The sequence below is a fragment of the Apium graveolens genome, chromosome 11, assembly GCF_009905375.1.
Source record: "Apium graveolens cultivar Ventura chromosome 11, ASM990537v1, whole genome shotgun sequence".
NCBI classification, from domain to species: Eukaryota; Viridiplantae; Streptophyta; class Magnoliopsida; order Apiales; family Apiaceae; genus Apium; species Apium graveolens.
In genome coordinates, this window is record NC_133657.1 from 177,320,196 (window position 1) to 177,340,340 (window position 20,145).

Consider the following 20,145-nt stretch of genomic DNA (forward strand, 5'->3'; position numbering starts at 1 on the left):
AGCAGTTTTAATGTGGACGATAAATGACTTCCCTGTTTACGGAAATTTATCTGGCTGCGTTAATAAGGGTTATAAGTGTTGTCCAGTTTGTGGAGATGACACCGTAGCTAAATATTTGACTCATAGTAGGAAAATGTGCTACCAAGGGCATCGTCGATATTTGCCTCTACATCATCCTTATAGAAGGCAGAAGGCTGCTTTTAATGGACACCAAGAGTTTGGGTAGCCGCGTCGAACCCTATTTGGAGAAGAAGTGTTAGCAGAGTAAGAACAAATCAAATTTGAATTTGGGAAGAAAATGAAGAAGGCAAAGAAGGTTGAAAGTCCATGGAAGAAAAAGTCAGTATTTTTTGAGTTAGAATACTGGAAATTTCACCATGTTAGGCACTGTATTGATGTCATGCATGTCGAGAAGAATGTATGTGACAGTTTGATTGACACATTACTAAATATGCGCCATAAGACAAAGGATAGTGCGGCAGCCCGTCGTGATATGATGGAAATGGGCGTTAGATCTGATTTGGCTCCCCAAGTAGGAGTAAAGAAAACCTATTTGCCTCCTTCTCCCTTTACTTTGTCAAAGGCAGAAAAAAGGACTTTCTTGTCATCATTAATGTCGATGAAACTTCCATACGGACATGCATCGAACATAAAAAATTATGTTTCCATGCCTGATTTGAATATTTACGGGCTGAAGTCACACGATTGCCACATCTTTCCTCAACAATTACTCCCGGTTATAATACGCTCCGTTCTTCTGAAGCATGTTAGGGTCACAATTATTAGATTGTGTTTCTTTTTTAATGCTTTGTGCAACAAAGTAGTAGACGTGTCAAAACTGGATAAGTTGCAGTCAGATGTCATATTAACCTTGTGCGATCTAGAAAAGGTTTTCCATGCGTTATTTTTTGATGTAATGGTACATATAGTAGTCCACTTGGTCCAGGAACTACGCTTATATGGACCAGTATTTTATAGGTGGATGTATGCATTTAAATGGTTTAATAAAGTACTAAAGAGTTATGTTCGAAACCGTTATTATCCCGAAGGTTGTATGGCCGAGAGTTACCTTGGAGAAGAGTCCGTAGAATTCTGCACCGAGTTTCTTAGTCAGAATTACTCCACTGTCGGTCTTCGAAAGGACCAAGATAATAAGATATCAGGTCCATTATCCGCTGTGATAATAAAATCAGTGGAAGAGGAGCGAGATGAAGCACATCTACATGTCCTTCTAAACAACACTGAAGTGTTTCCAAATATTCTGTGAGTTTATGCAGTTTGTTATTTTCAATTCCTCATTATCCAGTAATTAGTCTTGTAATGTGTCTTTAATATATCATTCCATATGCATTTTTCAGAATGCATAATGAATATCTTGAAGAAATTCACCGAGGGAAAATGAAAAGCTTACATTGGCTCATGAGAGAGCACAATCGGCTCTTTGCTGATTGGTTTCAAAACAAAGTCAGTGTTGTATTAGGTTCTTTGACCTGTAGTGTAATGACGACTATTAGCTATTTAGGATTTAAAATTTCTTATCATATCTGTAGGTGAATGATGAACTAAGGGAGAACAACAAAGGTGTTTCAGATACGATAAGATGGCTCGCTGCCAAGCCATCATTTTCAGTACTAACTTATCAAGGTTATCTAGTGAATAGAGTGCGATATTTTACAAAGGAACGAGATGACATACGTGTTGTTCAAAACAACGGGGTGTCTGTCATTGCTAAAGCGGTCCAGGTTTCTAGTGCCAAGGACTTGAACCCCGTAGAAAGTGATTTGAAATTTAATGGTATCATACAAGAGATATGGGAATTAGACTACCATGCATTCAAAGCTCCCTTGTTCCTGTGTAAATGGGCAAGTAATGATAAAGGAATAAGGGTTGATGATCTTGGGTTCACACTTGTGGATTTTAGTCGACAAGGTCACAAAAAAGATAAATATATTTCTGTTGACCAAGTCAAGCAAGTGTTTTACCTTGAAGATCCCGTTGATGCTACCTGGTCTATTGTTCTGTCCTCCACAACTCGAGACTACCATGAATTGTATAATGAAGATGACTTAGGAGACACGATCATGGAACATCCCCCATTCTGCACTGAAATCCCCGCAACTGATGTCACTACTGATGATGTCGCTCATACTGCTAGACCTAATGTTGAGAGAATTTGGATTAAAAATACTGCTACTAAAACCCCTGCACCTAATGTCGTTACTCACTGATGATGTAGCTTTATGTAAAATATATATCTTAATGGGAATTTGGATAACTGAATGAACCATATATATTTGCCTTTAATTGTGTTATAATGTGTAAAATATATTGTTAAATTTATTTTTCTTTTGTTTTGCATTGTTATAATCATATAAGTAATTCATCCATAATTACTGATTGATGGCATTATTTTTTCTTTAATTATTTTGCATTATTTAATTGTACTTCTATAAAATGCTTTAGAGTTATTTCAGATGTGATTAATTATTGATTGCAGTTTAGGTAAATTATTGTTCTTGTATAGTTGTATTCGTACTTGCTGATTTTACAATTTATTATTTATGCTTGACTGTAATTAATGACGGACTGAAAATATATTGTTCAACTGATGGCTTTATTATTCAATTTAATGCAGACTAAGGGAGCAAAATGGTAAAGAAGCAAAAAGCCAAGAAAGTAATTTTCGAAGAAAATGACGGGAAGAATAACTCTGAAAAGGTTGAGGATGAGATGGTTCCTGATGTCAAAACTTCAGAGACTTGTAATGATAAGTTGGTTCAAGTCCCTCCGCAATATCAAACTCAAAGTAGTGGTGAAGAAACGATGACCACTTCTGAATCTGCAAAAAAAAGACTAGGAGGTGCGCGTGGTGTTTCAGCTCTTCACAAAGTAGTGGTGAAGAAAGCTCGGGGAAAGAAATTTAAAGTTAGATACAATGAATTTGGAGTTCCCATCGCAAATACCAGGCCTACTTTACAGTCTTACATAGGAATGCTCGCAAGGACAATGATTCCAATCGACACTGAAAACTGGCCAAAAGTGGATTGTGATCTAAAAGCAAAATTATGGGATGATGTCCAGGTAAATTATATCCCTTGTTGACTTCTTCATTTTATTTAAATTGTGACTGTAAATTATGTGGTTAATTTATATTATGTGGCTCTTTAGGACACATTCAAAATTGCCCCAGAAAGTGAAAAGCTTGTGCTACAATTGGCAGGTGAAAAATGGAGGCAGTTTAAAGCTGATTTAACTGCAAAATATGTGATGCCATTTATTGGAAAAAAGAAGAAATTGATGAAGCCTCCGAAGAAGTATGCGTTTGTTGGTAAAGAAACTTGGAAGAAATTTGTTGCAGAGAGGACGAGCCCCAAATGGCTGGTATGAATATATTCTACTAATAAAATATACAGGATTGCCATTTTACTTGCTAAATGATTAAATAGATTTTGGTTAAATAATATTTATTAATTTTTACTAATTTATTTTGGTGCAGGAATAACGTAAGTTACAGAGCAATAGAGTGGGTAAAAGGAAATATCATCACCGCTTGTCAAGGAAGGGGTATATTGGTTTGCGAGAAGAAGAAGTAAGAACCATATCTATTTGGCTTTGCAATTCTAGGTTTTAAGGGAGTTTAAACATTTTCTCTTTTTTAACAGATAAAGAAAGGGAACTTAAAGCGGAAAGAGAAACCTGATCGTGCAATTTTTTGGTGGAAGGCTAGGATGCCAAAGACTCCTGATGAGCTTATTGAAGAGCAAGCAGAAACAAATACGAGAATTGTAAGTGATATTTTTAATACTGCATTCCCTTCAAAGATAATTGCGTCATAAATAATGCACTAATTGTTTGCATTTATTTTACAGGCTGAGTTACTTGAAATGAAGGAGAAGGGTGAATTTGTTCCACATGGAACAAAAGATGTGTTGACTACGGCACTTCAGACTCCTGAGCACGCAGGAAGGGTTCGAGGGGTTGGCGGCTTTGTCACTCTAACAGCATTCTTCAATTTGCCGAAAGAGAAAAAGACTAAAATTACCAAGGTAGAGTTGTTGGATCAGTTGGAAAGAAATCAGCGGGAGATGGCTGAACTTAAGGCCTTGGTTAATGCTTCGAATGGTTACTCTCCTATGTTCTCTGACAAATCAAGTTATCAAGTACCTGTTAATAAAGAGGGAGCTGCTGATAAGCGGAATGTTGGAGTTGCTGTTAAACCGCTGAGTGCCAAACAGTTGTTGGTAAATGATGAAGACTTTGTTGGTTTTGACCCCTCTCCTCCGAGCGGAAAGAAGGTAAAATATTATTAAGATCTACTAGATATATGCCTACAGACTTGGGATTTATGCAATAAAATTAAATTGATCCCTCACTATAATGTAGGGTCCACAGTCATGTGAGCTTGCACTGGATTGTATAGAGAACAAGGTTGCTTTTGGAACAGTTTTTGATGATCACGAAGAGATGAATGTTTCAGTACATGGAGTGCCTCTAAAACCCAGACATGTTCGTGTGTCGGTTGACGGACACATCCAGCCAGAGGCGTCGGTTCCAGTGCCTATACCTGGTGAAATTGAGGTTGTACGCCAAACAGTTGGCTCTCACGTAGCATGGCCTCGTGAATTGATCATCTACCCAACTGTGGCGGTATGTTATATAAAAATTATGTCAATATACTCTGAATTGATTGTTGCATTCTATAGTAGTTATGTCAATAATAACCGATTATTCTTGTTTTATTTAATTTTGTGTAGAAAAAGAAAAAGGAAGTGTTGCAGGGGCAGTCTAAGCGGAAAGATGAGTTGCAGAAACTTCAAAATGATTATAGCAAAATGAAGCTAAACAGGAATGTGCCAAAGCAGTACAAGGTGTTATACAAACATGCTGCAGTTTTCATGAAAGCCACTGGGGAGTCAATACCGATTCCGTGTGATTCAGACGTGTTTGGGACTGAGAAAACAATTTATATATTGCATGAAAATGTGAAAGCATTGTTGGAGTTCGATATGATTGGCCAAGCTGCAATATCTGCTTATATGGCGTAAGTTAATTTTTTATCGTTACATATTCAATATTCATATTTTATACGGATATTATAAATAATGTAATTCACCCCCTGATAGGCTCTTGCAAAGACTGATTAAGATTGAGAGGAAGAATGATGATGTGGTCTTATATGGATTTTTCGATCCAGGAGCTACATTTACGTTGAACAAATCTCTTCATTCTTATTTTGTTAATCGGTTGAAAGAGAGTAGTCCCTATCGCATGTACTTCATGCCACATAATCATAAGTAACTATTTTTAATTTAGACATGCTTTTACAAATTAATATATTTAGGTAGTTTTTTTTAAATTTCTGACTTGTGTTTTTCTTTTTTCTTTTTTATAAACATAGTTGCCACTGGATTTTGGTTGTAATTTGGGATGGCGACATTTATATTCTGAACCCTCTGCCACATCCAACACATTTTGACGAGTTGGAAAAATCATTAACAGAGTAATATATTTCTGTTTACTATATATAAATATATATAGTAAATATTCTCCCTTTTGAAAAATAATCATGTATATTATTGTTGTTCTGCAATGTAGAGCGATGAAATCCTACAATGCTCAAACTGGAAGGGGAAATAAAGCTCCTCAGATAAAGAATTTTCTTGTAAGTTTTTTGTATTTTTTATCACTTTGTAATTTTAATTAATTTCTGGAGCTAATTCAGATTTTATATTGTAACAGGGATCTCCCAAATAACCAGGAGGGGTTGAATGTGGCTATGTTATAATGCGATACATGAAAGATATCATTGCTGATAAGGAGCTATCTTTTACTACCAAGGTATATATGCAAATCATTTCCGATAGATGGCATGTAGAATTTTTTTGTGTAGTTTTTCAGAACAGATAAATATGAGTGCCATTTTTATTATCAGTTTTTATTATTAGTGATTTCCAGATGGATCTTGTTTTTATTATTAGTAATGATAGATAACTATTAGTGATAAGGAACTATCTGGTATAGTTTTGGATTAACGAAGAAAATTACGGTTAAATATAGAAAAGGTCCTCTTCTGGTTAAATTATAAATAGTTGGTTCTGTTTATATTTAATTATACATATGGCAATTCTGGTTAATAATATTCTGGCTGCTAATTTTTACTTGTGTTTTATAGTGGGCAGCCAATACTTGAAAGTCCTACACAAGGCAGGAGCTGGATGAGGTGCGGATGGAGGTGCTTGAATTTATCCAAGACAAAATGTAAAAATGCTAAGTATCTATATATATAGCTTTCCTCTGAACTATGTGAATTGATGATGTGTTTGCTAGTGGTTGGTGGTTAATTAACGGATGTTTGGTGACAATTACATCCATCATTTTGATTTATGTTTGGAATTGTCGAAATTTGACAAGTGGTACATATTAACTAGTCAAATATGTTTAGAATGTTGGATGTAATAACTTTGGAATTTAGGTTTTATTTTTTTTAGTTGGGATGTTTATTTTAGACTTGGAAAGTAATGTCCGAATTGAGCTCTTGTTGGATTGAATGTTAGTAAATTTGGTATCAATGTATACGTCTATGTTTTTACAAATTTGGTTGGATGTATTGCATATTGTTGGTATTTTTCTGGTTGAAAATGCAATTGGTTCCCTGGGCTATTAATAGTACCAAGATGGCATAGGCAATTTATAATACATTAACATCAGAATGGTAATTTAAAACCAATGTAAAAATGAACAAAAGACATCAGGTGAAACAATATTAAAAACATCGAATTTTCAATAGCTGATGTCTTAAATTTTACAATATTAAAGATTAAACATCGATTAAAAAAACACTGATGTTAAACAAAAGGATTTAATATCACCAAATGAACGAAACCGATGTCTAACCCAGTATTTTACATCGGTTGATAAAAGTACCCGATGTCTGATGGACCATTTCACATCGGTCAGACAACATAACCGATGTCTGATCTAGACTTTCACATCGGTTTGTTTGAAAGATTTAAAAAAATGTCTTTTAGAGCTTGTAGGTTTCATGTTTTAATGGATAATTACCCCATAATATACTCATATTCACCTAAAAATACTGTAATATAAGCTGAAATTTGTTGCAAAGACATCAGAATTATTCTTAAAACCGATGTATAGCACTGTAATAGACATCGGTTGTGAACCGATGTCAAAGACTGATGACATTTAACATCACACGCGAAGACATCGGTTCAGTTTTTTTTAACATCGGTTCAGAACCGATGTCTGATCCCATATTTCTAGTAGTGGTGCCTGGGTGCCCGACGGGATCTATATAGTGAGATATAGATCTGCACTGTATCCTGGCTGATCAGCAGGGTATAGCTGCGAACTTGAGTCCAGTTTAGTTCATTTGCATTCGCCAGTAATGGCCTTCTTTTGATTCTTATGAGGTTATATCTTTGCAGATATACCTGGGTTATGGATTCGGTTATATTGCTTTAACATTGTGTATATTTTGTAGACTTGTTGAGCAATTTTGGCTCACCCCTTTTTGTTGTTATTCACCTTATTGTTTCAGTTAAGAAGGAATATGAAACCCGTGAGGACACGAGTGGTAAAGAAGCAGGTCAAGCCTCAGGATCCTCTTATACCCAAGGTGTTGATCCCAATCCAGGAAGAAAGTTTTGAGTTACCTGAGCAGGTGGAGTGTTGATAGATAATATGTGTGTTTGAATAAAAGCTGAACTTAGTTTAAAATGAATTAGACAATGGTTTGTAATAAAGAATGTTTGTGAGATTTTAAATGTTGGTTTGTAATAAAAGTAGTTAGTGGTTCTTGTTTTCATACTTCAACCTAAAAAGGTCCTGGTAGTTGTTAAGGGGTTTAGTTTCATTTCTTTATTAAATATTAATAAGCTTGTACAGGTTTGGTGATTAGCTCGTAACCCCCAGACTTATACCCCGGGTCTGGAGGGCGTTACAGTTTGGCATCAGAGCTGTAGGTTTGGTCCCTGAAAACAAGAACATTAGGATTAAGATAGGATAGAGAGATCACATAAGATAGGGATAGTCAGATTAGGAAGAATAGTGTTAGGATTTAGGTCAGATTAGAATAGGGAAATATAAATCTTAGAATTGTTTAATGACCTTTTCTTTTCTTTGGTATATTATTAGATGGCTTCTTCGTCAGAGCAGACTGAGTCAGACCCAGTACTAGCCCCAGTATCAGTGCAGATTTTTCCTCCATTGCCACTACCTCCACCATTGCCACCTGGACCAGCACCAAAGATACCACCTCCACTAGAGGTACCAGACTTTGTTGATTATTTCCCTTATTTTGAGTCAGAGATGCCTGACTTTCCACCTTTGGAGTTTCCGATGTTTGATGTTCCTGATATGATTGATCTTCCACAGTGGGAGGACTTAGAGCCGCAGATTCCAGTACCGCAGCCTGAGATTCCAGATATTCCACAGATGGAGCCAGAGGCAGAGCCACCAGTGTGTGCACCTATGGAGCAGCCAGTCTTATTTCCTGCCCCTTTAGCTATTTATGCCCCTGTTCCCGGGGTATATCAGTTTCCACAGCAGGAGTTCATGGATGAGATAGTAGTCGATGGGCCGTTACCTTCTCGAGGTTCTAGCACGGATCTTCGTGAGCATCATACAGTTACTTATCAGTGTTTTCAGGCGGAGAGAGAGGAGAGGGTTCGATGCCAGAACCAGTGCAGAGAGATCCTTGGATTGTTTGAGACGCAGGCAGATGGTCCCGTCCGAGCATTACGATCAGATTACATACTGAGGGAGAGGTTACGTCAGATTCACCGAGTTAGTTCTCAGCAGCTTATGGATCTGAGACAGCAGGTTATTAGTGCAGAGACAACATATCGTAGAGCATTGGGACTTACCGAGGCAGTGCTAGAGGCATTGCAAGAGGAGTTGAGTCACGTGCCACCAGGGTTCTGAGTCAGGGACAGTTGAGACAGTGACTTCAGAGTATAAATGTATATAGAGGCAGCATAGTATAACCTAGTGAGTAGTGTGTATGTGTGTACTAGTAGTTTAACCTGTAGTAGGTTTTGACCTGTAGTAGTAATATGACTTGTAGCCCCGATGACTTCCAGCGGAGCGAGACTTTTTGTATCAAGCATTTACACCTGAGGCTGGTGTCATATATATAAACTGAACTTTTCAAATTTCTTTTATTTAAATTTCAGTCTTTATAGTTTTACATCATTTACTTTCACTCTATTGCTTTACAGTCTTCCATACTATAATCCCTGTTTAAGAAATAAATAAATAATAAATGAAAAAGACAACCATTTTATTTAACTGCTTACATTTCTAGTTTTTATATTCAGCAACTGTTTTCTTTATATAAATCATGTTATTAATACAGGGTAAATTGTTTTTCTTACATACTGTCAATTGTTTATTAAACTGTTAAATAAATATCATCTGTTTTATTATCAGAAGAAGATGGCACCAAAAAGAAAGACTAGGGCTGAGACCTCTAACAACAATTTCGAAGGCCAGACTAATGAAACCATGAACCAAATGTTCCATCTGATGCAACAACAGATCATAATGATGCAGCAGTAGATGCAACATCAGCAACAACAGATACAACAACAAATGTTACAACAACCACCTCGTCCTGAGCCTCAACCTGTTGTTACTTTTAAGCAGTTTCAGTCAGTTAAACCTCCAGAATTTGACGGGTCTACTGATCCTATTAAACTACCACCTGGTTAAAGGAAATAGAGAAAGCTTTTGTACTAGTGAAGGTAGGTGAGGACCAGAAGACTGATTTTGCTAGTTACTTGTTGAAAGGAGAGGCAAATTATTGGTGGGAATCTAAAAAGGCTTTAGAGGGTAAAAATGTTATTGCTTGGGATAGGTTTAAAGAATTATTTTTAGAGAAGCATTTTCCTCGCTACGTAAGGAATCAGATGCAGATAAAGTTTTTAGAGCTGAAGCAGGGAAGTATGTCTGTAATAGAATATGAAGCCAAATTCAATGAATTGGCTAGGTTTGTTCCGAAACAGGTTGACACTGAAGAGAAACGAGTGCAGAGATTTCAAGAGGGATTACGACCATGGATACGTGGACAAGTTGTAGTTTTTGAATTAACAACATATACTGCTGTAGTCCAGAAAGCTTTGATCATCGAAGGGGAAAGTGAAAGATCTCAACGAGACAGAGGACAGGGAAGTTTCCAAGACCGTTCCAGCAGGAAGCCGGGATTTCAAACTCGGGCAAATCTGAATTTCAAAAGGATAGGACAGGGTACACAAAAAGCAGATAATCGTTTCCAAGTCTCCAACCAGCAGGGAATTGTTAAAGTTCCAGTTCCGTATTGCAAAACTTGTGGACGCAAGCACACCGGCGTATGTATTAAAACAGATGTGACATGTTTCAAATACAAGCAGAAAGGGAACTACTCTAACGAATGTCCGACTGGAAAAACATCAGAAATCACTTGTTATCAATGCGGAAAGAAAGGGCATATCGCTAGGAATTGTAAAGGACCAGCAATGGCAGCCAGTATTCCGAAAGTATTGGCATTACCTCCGCCACCACCTCCGAATCAACCCAGAGCAAAGACTTTTAACATGACAATGAAAGAGGCAGTGCAAAATCCAAGTGTAATTGCAGGTACGCTTTTGGTGAACTCCGTAGATTCAAAAGTATTAATTGATTCTGGAGCTACCCGTTCATTTATTTCTGAAGAATTTCTTGATAAGTTACATTGTGAAATTGAATGGTTGGGCGAGACGTTAATTATAAAATTGGCGAATGATGACCAAGTTCCGGTAGATCGAGTATGTCCTGCGTGTGATGTAGAAGTAGCCGGGCATCATTTTTCTCTAAATTTAATTCCTTTTAAGCTAGGAGAATTCGATATCATTTTGGGAATGGATTGGTTAACATGTCATAAAGCTCAGATAGATTGCGCGAATAAGAAAGTTGAATTGCGAATTTCGGAAAATACAACGGTAATATTCAAGGGCGAAAAGCAGCAGAATAGATACTGTAATGCAGACCAAACGATTGTTTCGACAAGGATGTGAAGCGTACATAGCTTACGTGTTAGATACTGAAAAAGGAAGTCCTAGAATAGAAGACATTCCAGTTGTATGTGAATTTCCGGACGTCTTTTCAGACGAGCTTCCAGGGTTACCGCCAGATCGAGAATTCGAGTTCACGATTGATCTAACACCAGGTACAGAACCAGTTTCGAAAGCTCCGTATCGAATGGCTCCAGTTGAGATGAAGGAATTGTAAACGCAACTGCAAGATCTTCTAGACCGAGGCATTATACGACCTAGTGTATCCCCATGGTATGCACCAGTGTTATTTGTGAAGAAGAAAGACGGCAACATGCGATTGTGCATTGACTATCGGGAGTTGAATAAGCTCACTATCAAAAATAAGTATCCTTTACCGAGAATCGACGATTTGTTCGATCAGCTAAAAGGAGCTGCATGGTTTTCAAAGATAGATTTGTGATCAGGCTATCATCAATTGAAGATTAAAGCTGAATATATTCCCAAGACTGCGTTCCGTACGAGATATGGACATTACGAGTTTCTTGTAATGACATTCAGTTTGACAAATGTGCCAGCTGCATTCATGGATTTGATGAACAGGATATTCAAGAAATATTTGGATAAATTCGTGATTGTATTAATTGATGACATCTTGATTTACTCCAAGACGGAAGAAGAGCATGCAGAACATTTGAGGATAGCTTTAGAAATTCTGAGGAAAGAGCAACTATATGCAAAATTCTCAAAATGTGAATTCTGGTTAAGGGAAGTACAATTTCTAGGGCATATCATCAGTAGAGAAGGCATCCAAGTTGATCCAGTGAAGATTGAAGCTGTGTTGAATTGGGAAAGACCAAAGACGCCGAAAAAAGTTCGAAGTTTCTTGGGATTGGCAGGATATTATTGAAGGTTTGTCAAAGATTTTGCGAAAATAGCAACGCCGATGACCAAGTTAACCCAAAAAAGTGAAAAGTTTGAATGGAATGATAAGTATGAAGAAAGTTTTCAAGAGTTAAAGAATCGGTTGGTGACCGCACCAGTACTTGTACTGCCAGACGAGCAAGGAAATTTCGTAATATACAGTGACGCTTCGTATCGCGGACTAAGATGTGTATTGATGCAACACGGTAACGTCATTGCATATGCTTCGAGACAACTTAAACCCCATGAGCAGAAATATCCTACGCATGATCTGGAATTAGCAGCGATCGTATTTGCATTGAAGCTTTGGAGACATTATCTCTACGGTGAAAAATGCGAAATCTACACGGATCATAAAAGTCTGAAGTATATCTTTACGTAAAAGGAATTGAACATGCGACAACGTCGATGGCTGGAATTAATTAAAGATTATAATGTCACGATCAGTTATCATCCAGGAAAAGCAAATGTTGTAGCGGATGCGCTAAGCAGAAAAGAAAGATTGAATCGGTTAACTTCATGCGAAGAATTGGCCAAGGAATTCGACAAATTGGAAATTGAGATTTGCATTCCCAACGAATCTGCAGGAGCTATTTACGCTATGACTTTCCAACCGGAGTTTCTAGAAAAGATTCACCGTTGTCAAGATGAAGTGATGAGTCAAGATGACGACTTAACAGGAGAAGAGATCACAACTCAGAAAGATAATGAAGGAATTTTACGCTTTGCATCGAGAATCTGGATCCCTAACGTGGCAGAATTAAAAGAAGAAATAATGCGAGATGCACACAATTCGAAATATTCCATTCATCCAGGAAGCACAACAATGTATCGCAATTTGAAGGAAAACTTTTGGTGGCCGAATATGAAGAAGGAAATAGCAGAATGGGTGAGTAAATGCTACACATGCCAGCGAGTTAAAGCAGAACATCAACGTCCAAGCGGATTATTGCAACCATTAGACATTCCAGAATGGAAACGGGAACATCTAGCGATGGATTTTGTGGTAGGACTACCAAGGACTAGGGAAAATCATGATGCGATATGGGTAATCATTGACAGACTTACGAAGTCGGCACATTTTCTACCAATTAATGAAAGATTTTCGCTCGACAAATTAGTGCACATGTATCTCAAGGAAATTGTGATGCGACATGGAGTTCCAATATCTATTGTATCGGATCGAGATCCTCGTTTCAACTTAAGATTTTGGAGATAATTTCAAGAATGCCTTGGGACTAAATTAAACATGAGTACCGCTTATCATCCGCAAACTGACGGGCAAAGTGAAAGAACTATTCAAACGATTGAAGACATGCTACGAGTTTGTGCGATCAATTTTGAAGGCAGTTGGGATGAGCATCTATCCCTGGTGAAATTTTCTTATAATAACAGCTATCACGCCAGCATTGGAATGCCACCGTATGAAGCACTATATGGGAGAAAATGCAGATCACCAGTGCATTGGGATGAAGTTGGAGAACGTAAAATTTTGGGTCCAGAATTAATTCAGCAAACGTAAGAAAAGATTGAACTTATTCGAAAACGACTCGATGCAGGGCAAAACAGGCAACGCAAATATGCAGACCAAACAAGGAAGGATATAGAGTATCAGGAAGGGGAACACGTATTACTTAAAGTATCGCCATGGAAAGGATTGACTAGATTTGGCAATAAGGGTAAATTGAAACCATGATACGTCGGACCATTTGAGATTTTGAAGAAAGTAGGAAAGCTTGCATATGAATTAGCGTTACCGCCTCATATGCAACATATTCATAATGTGTTTCACATGTCAATGCTTAAGCGATATAATCCTGATTTTAGGCATGTAATAGAATATGAACCGATAGATATCCAACCTGATTTATCTTTTGTATAGCAGCCAGTAAGAATTTTAGATCGGCGAGAGAAAGTGTTGAGAAATAAGTCTGTATATTTAGTGCGAGTGTTGTGGAGAAACCCAGTGGTTGAAGAATCAACCTGGGAGCTTGAAAGTGAAATGTTAGAGAAATACCCTCATTTGTTTTCGTAGAAGATTCTGAGGACAGAATCCTATTAAGGGGGGGGGGGGAATGTAACGACCGGGAAATTTACGTTGTATTATATCATATTTATAATAAAATATGTGTATTAATATGTCATTTATATGTGATTAAATGTGTTGAGTCATTAAACCCTAACTGCTATGTGTTACGTGATATCTGTTTTTATCCAAACGTGTTTTGGATATTTATTGAGTGTTTTATTGTAAGTTATATATCTTATATCAAAACCCGTACAGCTCAAAACCATGTTTTAAAAGCCCGTATTTCAAACAAAATCATTGGCCCTATTTTACCAAAAATGCCCTATACCATATCACTATTCTGAACCCCTAGACGTTTTACAAATTTACCTTTTTCGCGAAAAATGACTTTTCCGGGCCCTTTCGGGTAGCAAAAACCCCACAAAAATCACATTTTTATTTTTATATGATCATGAAATTATTATATATCATTTTTCTTTGCATTTTTGTAATATTCACAATTTTTGGGAATTTTTAGCATTTATTTTGTATTTATTGGATATTTAAAAATTCAATATTAATACCCAAAAATTATAAAAATTGGGGCCAAATATTTTTATTAGGAGTGTAATTAGACCCTTAATTTTATTTAGGGGTATTATTTTCATAAATATAAATACCTAAATTATAATTAATTATTCAGTTAATTACTATTAAAAATCAGAAAATAAACAGAAAATTCAGAAAAAGGAATTAGGGTTCTTGAGTGTTCTTGCGGATCAAAGCCAATTTGATCGTGATTCCGGTGTCAGAAATCGAAGTGTGAGTAATCGATTTGAAGCCCAAAGCCTGTTCTATCAGATTATCACGTCAAAATCATCAACAGAGGTATTGATTTGTATTTCGTAATTTTCGGATTTAAACTCGAATTAGGGGTTCTTGTTTGATTGATTGTTAGATGTTTTCGTTGCCAAAATCGTGTAGATCGTTAAATTCCCTGTCGATAAATGTCAGTTTCGTCGATTTTGGTTGTGGTTTGCGTACTCGCCGGAAACCGCCGCTGTCGGCGGTGTTTCTTTGATTCTCCGGCTGTATTGACGTCAAGGAGGCGGAAGTCGTCTGTGTCGACGTTGTTGCTTGAAACTCGTGCTGCAGCTGAAGGCATGAAGTTGAGGAAGGGAGGAATCAAGCTTCCGTCGCTGTTTGTTGTCGTGGTTCGCCGGAAGCTGCCGCCGGCGTTGGAATCTTCAGGGCAGCTGTTGTTCATCCTCAACCTGGAGTCGACCCGGGAAACGACCCGGGTTTGATCCCCCAAAACTCAAAACCAATTTCTGTTTCCTGTTTCTGAAATATTAATTATTTATTTATATTTTGTAAAATTAAAAAATTAGTTTTGATTAATTCAATAAATCAATTAAAAATCAGTTTTGAATTCTGAAAAATAATATTATTAATTTTTGAATTATTTTATTAATTTATAAATTCGAATTTAAATTTTTAATTAATTATTTAAGTATTTATCTAATTATGTATTAGTTATCTAATTAATTAATAATTAGGTAATTAATTAGTAATTAGGTAATTAATTAAAGATTAAATAATACGATTAATGATCCGATAATTAGTAAATATTACGAGTAACTCGTATCTATACGAGTAGTGATTCGATAATGAGAATTATTATTCGAGCGTTAGTTATTCGAATAATATTGCAGTAATTGTTTGTATCGTATAATTAAATACCGATAATTAATTGATTAACGAATCGTTTAAATTCCAATAATAATATATTAATTCGGTAGTATTCGAGAATAGTGCGTAGCTCGTATTTATATGAGTAATTGATTGTTGAGTTGGAATATGATTCGAATAATAACTAATTATCCGATAAATAATGTAACAGCTAGTTGTATCGATTATTTATTTATAAATAATTGATCTAATCGAATAAATAACGATGAGTTGTAAATATTTGTAATAAATTGTGATTAATCCTAATAATTAGGGATTAATTATTTTAAATTAGTAAATAATTATCTATTAATTATTTATTAGTTATTTATTTATTAAATATTTAAAAGTTATTAATTATTTCGATAACTGGTCACATAATTTTCAATAAATTATAACTTCTTCATATTAACTCCAAAAATTATAGAAAAATTATTTTTGACTTTGATTTTTCTTAAATAATTATTTAAAAATTATTTTGGGATTTAAAAATTAGCAATAATTATTTATATTGAATAATAAATTGAATTATCAGTGTTTAATTGATAATAATTCAACCGTTAGTCCGATTTGAGCGAAACGAAAGCTTGTTGACTCAGAAAAATGAATTCTTTTCACTAAAAATAATATGAAGACCTAATTTCTTCTCAAAATTAGTTGACCTTATTGATTGCTTGATTATCAATCAAAATGCGTGCCGAGACGAGTTCGGAAAATTCCGGAAAAATGGGAAATGAAGCAGTAGGTGATCAACGGAGCAATCAGCGAGTCAATTTCGATTCTAAAAATTATTTTAACTATAAAAACGATTATGTGCTTATGTGCTTATGTGTATTATGTGGTTAATCGAGTCTTACTTGCTTATATGTAATATTCAAGTTGGTGATAAGCGTATGGGTAGATAATAAGAACAAAATGAAGTCGATGCAAGATGCAAATTGAAGTACAAAATGAATTAACCAGTCTATTTTGCTAACAGAAACTAAGCCAGCAAGGCAGGTCAAGTAGGGAATAGACGGAAGTGATTTAATTGCAGTAAGTCGCACAGAAGGCAAGTTTCTCCTCTATTCTATTTTCCAGAATAGTGATATTCTCTTCAAATTCTTATTATATTTGCATTACTTTAATTCCTTTATTCATATCTCAGTTAGATACTTCAATTATTCTTTTCATTTTAATTTATTATTCATATTCCAATTGTTACTCATAATTATTGATATATTCTGGTGATTAGAATATATCAAAGTATATCGATTGTTCCGGTTGCTATTCCAGGGACTGGATAACATTACTTCTGGAGATTAAGTTTACTTAATCCTAAGGACCGGGACATAACCGGATCCTTGAGATGGGTCGTAGTGCCTGGGTGCCCGACGGGATCTATATAATGAGATATAGATCTGCACTGTATCCTGGCTGATCAGCAGGGTATAGCTGCGAACTTGAGTCCAATTTAATTCGTTTGCATTCACCAGTAATGGCCTTCTTTTGATTCTTATGAGGTTATATCTTTGCAGATATACCTGGGTTACGGATTCAGTTATATTGCTTTAACATTGTGTATATTTTGTAGACTTGTTGATTAATTTTGGCTCACCCCCTTTTTGTTGTTATTCACCTTATTGTTTCAGTTAAGAAGGAATAGGAAACCCGTCAGGACACGAGTGGTAAAGAAGCGGGTCAAGCCTCGGGATCCTCTTATACCCAAGGTGTTGATCCCAATCCAGGAAGAAAGCTTTGAGTTGCCCGAGCAGGTGGAGTGTTGATAGATAGTATGTGTGTTTGAATAAAAGATGAACTTAGTTTAAAATGAATTAGACAATGGTTTGTAATAAAGAAAGTTTGTGAGATTTTAAATGTTGGTTTGTGATAAAAGTAGTTAGTGGTTCTTGTTTTCATACTTCAACCTAAAAAGATCCTGGTAGTTGTTAAGGGGTTGTTAAGGGGTTTAGTTTAATTTCTTTATTATTTATTAATAAGCTTGTACAGGTTTGGTGATTAGCTCGTAACCCCCAGACTTATACCCCGGGTCTGGAGGGCATTACAAATTACACCGATGCGCCCCACGGGGATACACTCGGTCGGATCACTCCTTTGTCCAACAATTCTTGCAACTGAGCTGCCAATTCCTTCATCTCGATCGGCGCCATGTGATAGGGAGCTTTTGACACTGGTTCCGTTCCAGGAGCCAAATCAATCGTAAACTCGATTTCTCTGTCTGGAGGCAGTCTAGGCAATTCATCAGGAAACACATCCGGAAAATCTCTTACTACCGGAATATCCTCGATCTTCACAGATTCTTTCTCCACGTCCACGACATGAGCCAAATAAACTTCGCATCCTTGACGTATTAATCTTCTTGCCTCAATAGCCGTTAAAAATTTCTTCTCTTGCTTCTTTCCTTTAAATATCACTTCTTCACCATCCTTGGTTCTTAACTTCACCTTTTTACTTTTACATTCTATTTGCGCTTCATGGTTTGATAACCAATCCATTCCTAGTATGACCTCAAATTCTCCTAACTTAAAATGAATTAAGTCAGCAGAAAAGTGCCGACCTTCTATAGTCACATCACAATCAGGACAAATCTTACTAACAATAATTTTCTCTTGATTTGCTACCTCTATAATCAAATTAGGCTTTAGAGGGTACGCAACACAATTTAACTTATCAAGAATACTTTCAGAGATAAAAGATCTAGTTGCTCCAGAATCCATCAAAACTTTTACTTCTACTGAGTTTATAACAAGCATACCTGCTACCACGTCCATATCTTGCACCGCATCTTTCATCGTCATGTTAAAGGTTCTAGCTCTGGGTTGAGCTGATGGTGCTGGTAGAGACGGCGATCCAGCAATTCTGAGAACATTAGCCTTTTGAACAGGCTCCTTGCAATTCCTGGCCATATGGCCCACTTTGCCATACTTGAAACATGCCGAATCAGGCTTCCTTGCTCCACTTGGGCATTCTGAAGAGTAATTCCCCTTCTGGTTACACTTAAAACACGTTATATCCAGCTTATTACACCTCCCCGGGTGTCTCTTTCCATAATTCCTGCATTCTTGAATCTGGGGTCTGCTATCCTTCCCCAGTTGTTCAGCCTTCTGGAAACGGTTCTTCTGAGCTCCATTACTGGGTCTAAACTTCTGGAACTTTTGGTTTTGACCTCCACCATTCTTTCCAAACTTCCCTCTGAACTTTGAGCTTCCTTGCTCTTGCTCAGAGCTTTCAAACTTCCTCTTTCTTCCTTCGTTTTCTCTTCTGGCAGCTTCCCGATCACCTTCTACTATCATTGCTATTTGAACCAAAGCAGCATAATTCTTGATCTCCAACATTGCTATTTGACTCCTAATCCACGACTTAAGTCTCTGCTGGAACCTCTTAGCTTTCTTCGCCTCTGTATTCACGTACTCAGGTACGAATCTAGACAATTCCGAAAACTTCATTTCATATTCCGCTACTGACATTTCCTCCTGTTTAAGATCCAGAAATTTCATCTCTAACTGATCTTGCATATAGCTTGGCAAATACTTCTCCAGAAACATCTCGGTGAACTTCTCCCAAGATAAGTCTTTGCCTTCCAACAACGCCTTTGAAGATTCCTACCAGAAACTTGCTTTATCTTTCAGGTAATAACTTGCGTACTGAGCTTTCTTGTCGTCCTTAACTTCTGCTAACTCAAAAGCTTTTTCCATTTCTCTCAACCATGACTGAGCTTTAATCGGATCTGGCAAACCTAAGAACTCTGGGGGATGAACAGATTGAAAGTGCTTAAAGTTTCCAACTTTAGGGGCCACAGGTTGTTGCAAAAGCTGAGCAAGTCTGCTCATCATAGTGGTTTATGGGTTTATTTCTCGGTCTTGGGTGGGAATTTCTTCTTCTTGGTGATCTGGTGAGTTGGCCATTTATTACAAACCTGATTGAGCAATTATTTAGCAATACGATGGCATGGCATATATATAATAATAGTTTCTATGAAATCTCTTTTGTGGGTTTTAAGTTTTACCCAATTTGCACATGCAATCCTATTACTACATAATTCTCATATCAGTGTTGTTTTATCATGGCACAGAACAGGGTTTTATGATCTTTAAACATGGTTATACGAAAACATGGTTGTATTAAAACATGGTATTGAGAACAGTTTATGCGATAGTTAGGGTGCACAATGGAAAGCAAGACAATGGATTTATTTAAACCAGGGGTACATAAAGATAGTTCTGGATATCACAGGTTCTGATATAAAGTACAATAAATAGCATGGTTAAACAGAGGAAAAACTGGAAAATATCCCCCTATCTACCCCTAACTTCCAACAACTACTACTACAACACTGATCTGAAATACAACGAAATAAATGAAAAAGGGATCCCGACATCTGACCAAGTATCCCAAAGCTTACCGGCGCTGAAAAACAACAATCCACGGGCTCAACCAACAGTCCCGTCTAATCAT

General features: G+C 36.6%; 3 protein-coding genes across 3 annotated transcripts in view; all 3 read left to right on the plus strand.

The window, feature by feature from the left end:
• Window positions 1-20,145, plus strand: part of LOC141696181 (uncharacterized) — a 59,380-nt gene that overhangs the window by 30,642 nt on the left and 8,593 nt on the right. The gene's annotated exons all lie outside the window — the stretch shown is intronic.
• Window positions 2,650-6,570, plus strand: LOC141697484 (uncharacterized). Its single transcript, XM_074501889.1, has 12 exons — window positions 2,650-3,081; window positions 3,169-3,381; window positions 3,515-3,589; window positions 3,663-3,785; window positions 3,870-4,295; window positions 4,384-4,647; window positions 4,755-5,041; window positions 5,124-5,294; window positions 5,399-5,500; window positions 5,596-5,662; window positions 5,740-5,838; window positions 6,173-6,570. Exons 1-11 carry the CDS (start codon window positions 2,650-2,652, stop codon window positions 5,752-5,754), a joined length of 2,175 nt encoding a protein of 724 aa, XP_074357990.1. The 3' UTR covers window positions 5,755-5,838; window positions 6,173-6,570.
• On the plus strand, window positions 5,785-9,084 carry LOC141697485 (uncharacterized). The gene is made up of 3 exons (XM_074501890.1): window positions 5,785-5,838; window positions 8,155-8,286; window positions 8,395-9,084. The coding sequence occupies exons 1-3, from the start codon at window positions 5,785-5,787 to the stop codon at window positions 8,941-8,943; spliced, it is 735 nt and encodes a 244-aa protein (XP_074357991.1). The 3' UTR covers window positions 8,944-9,084.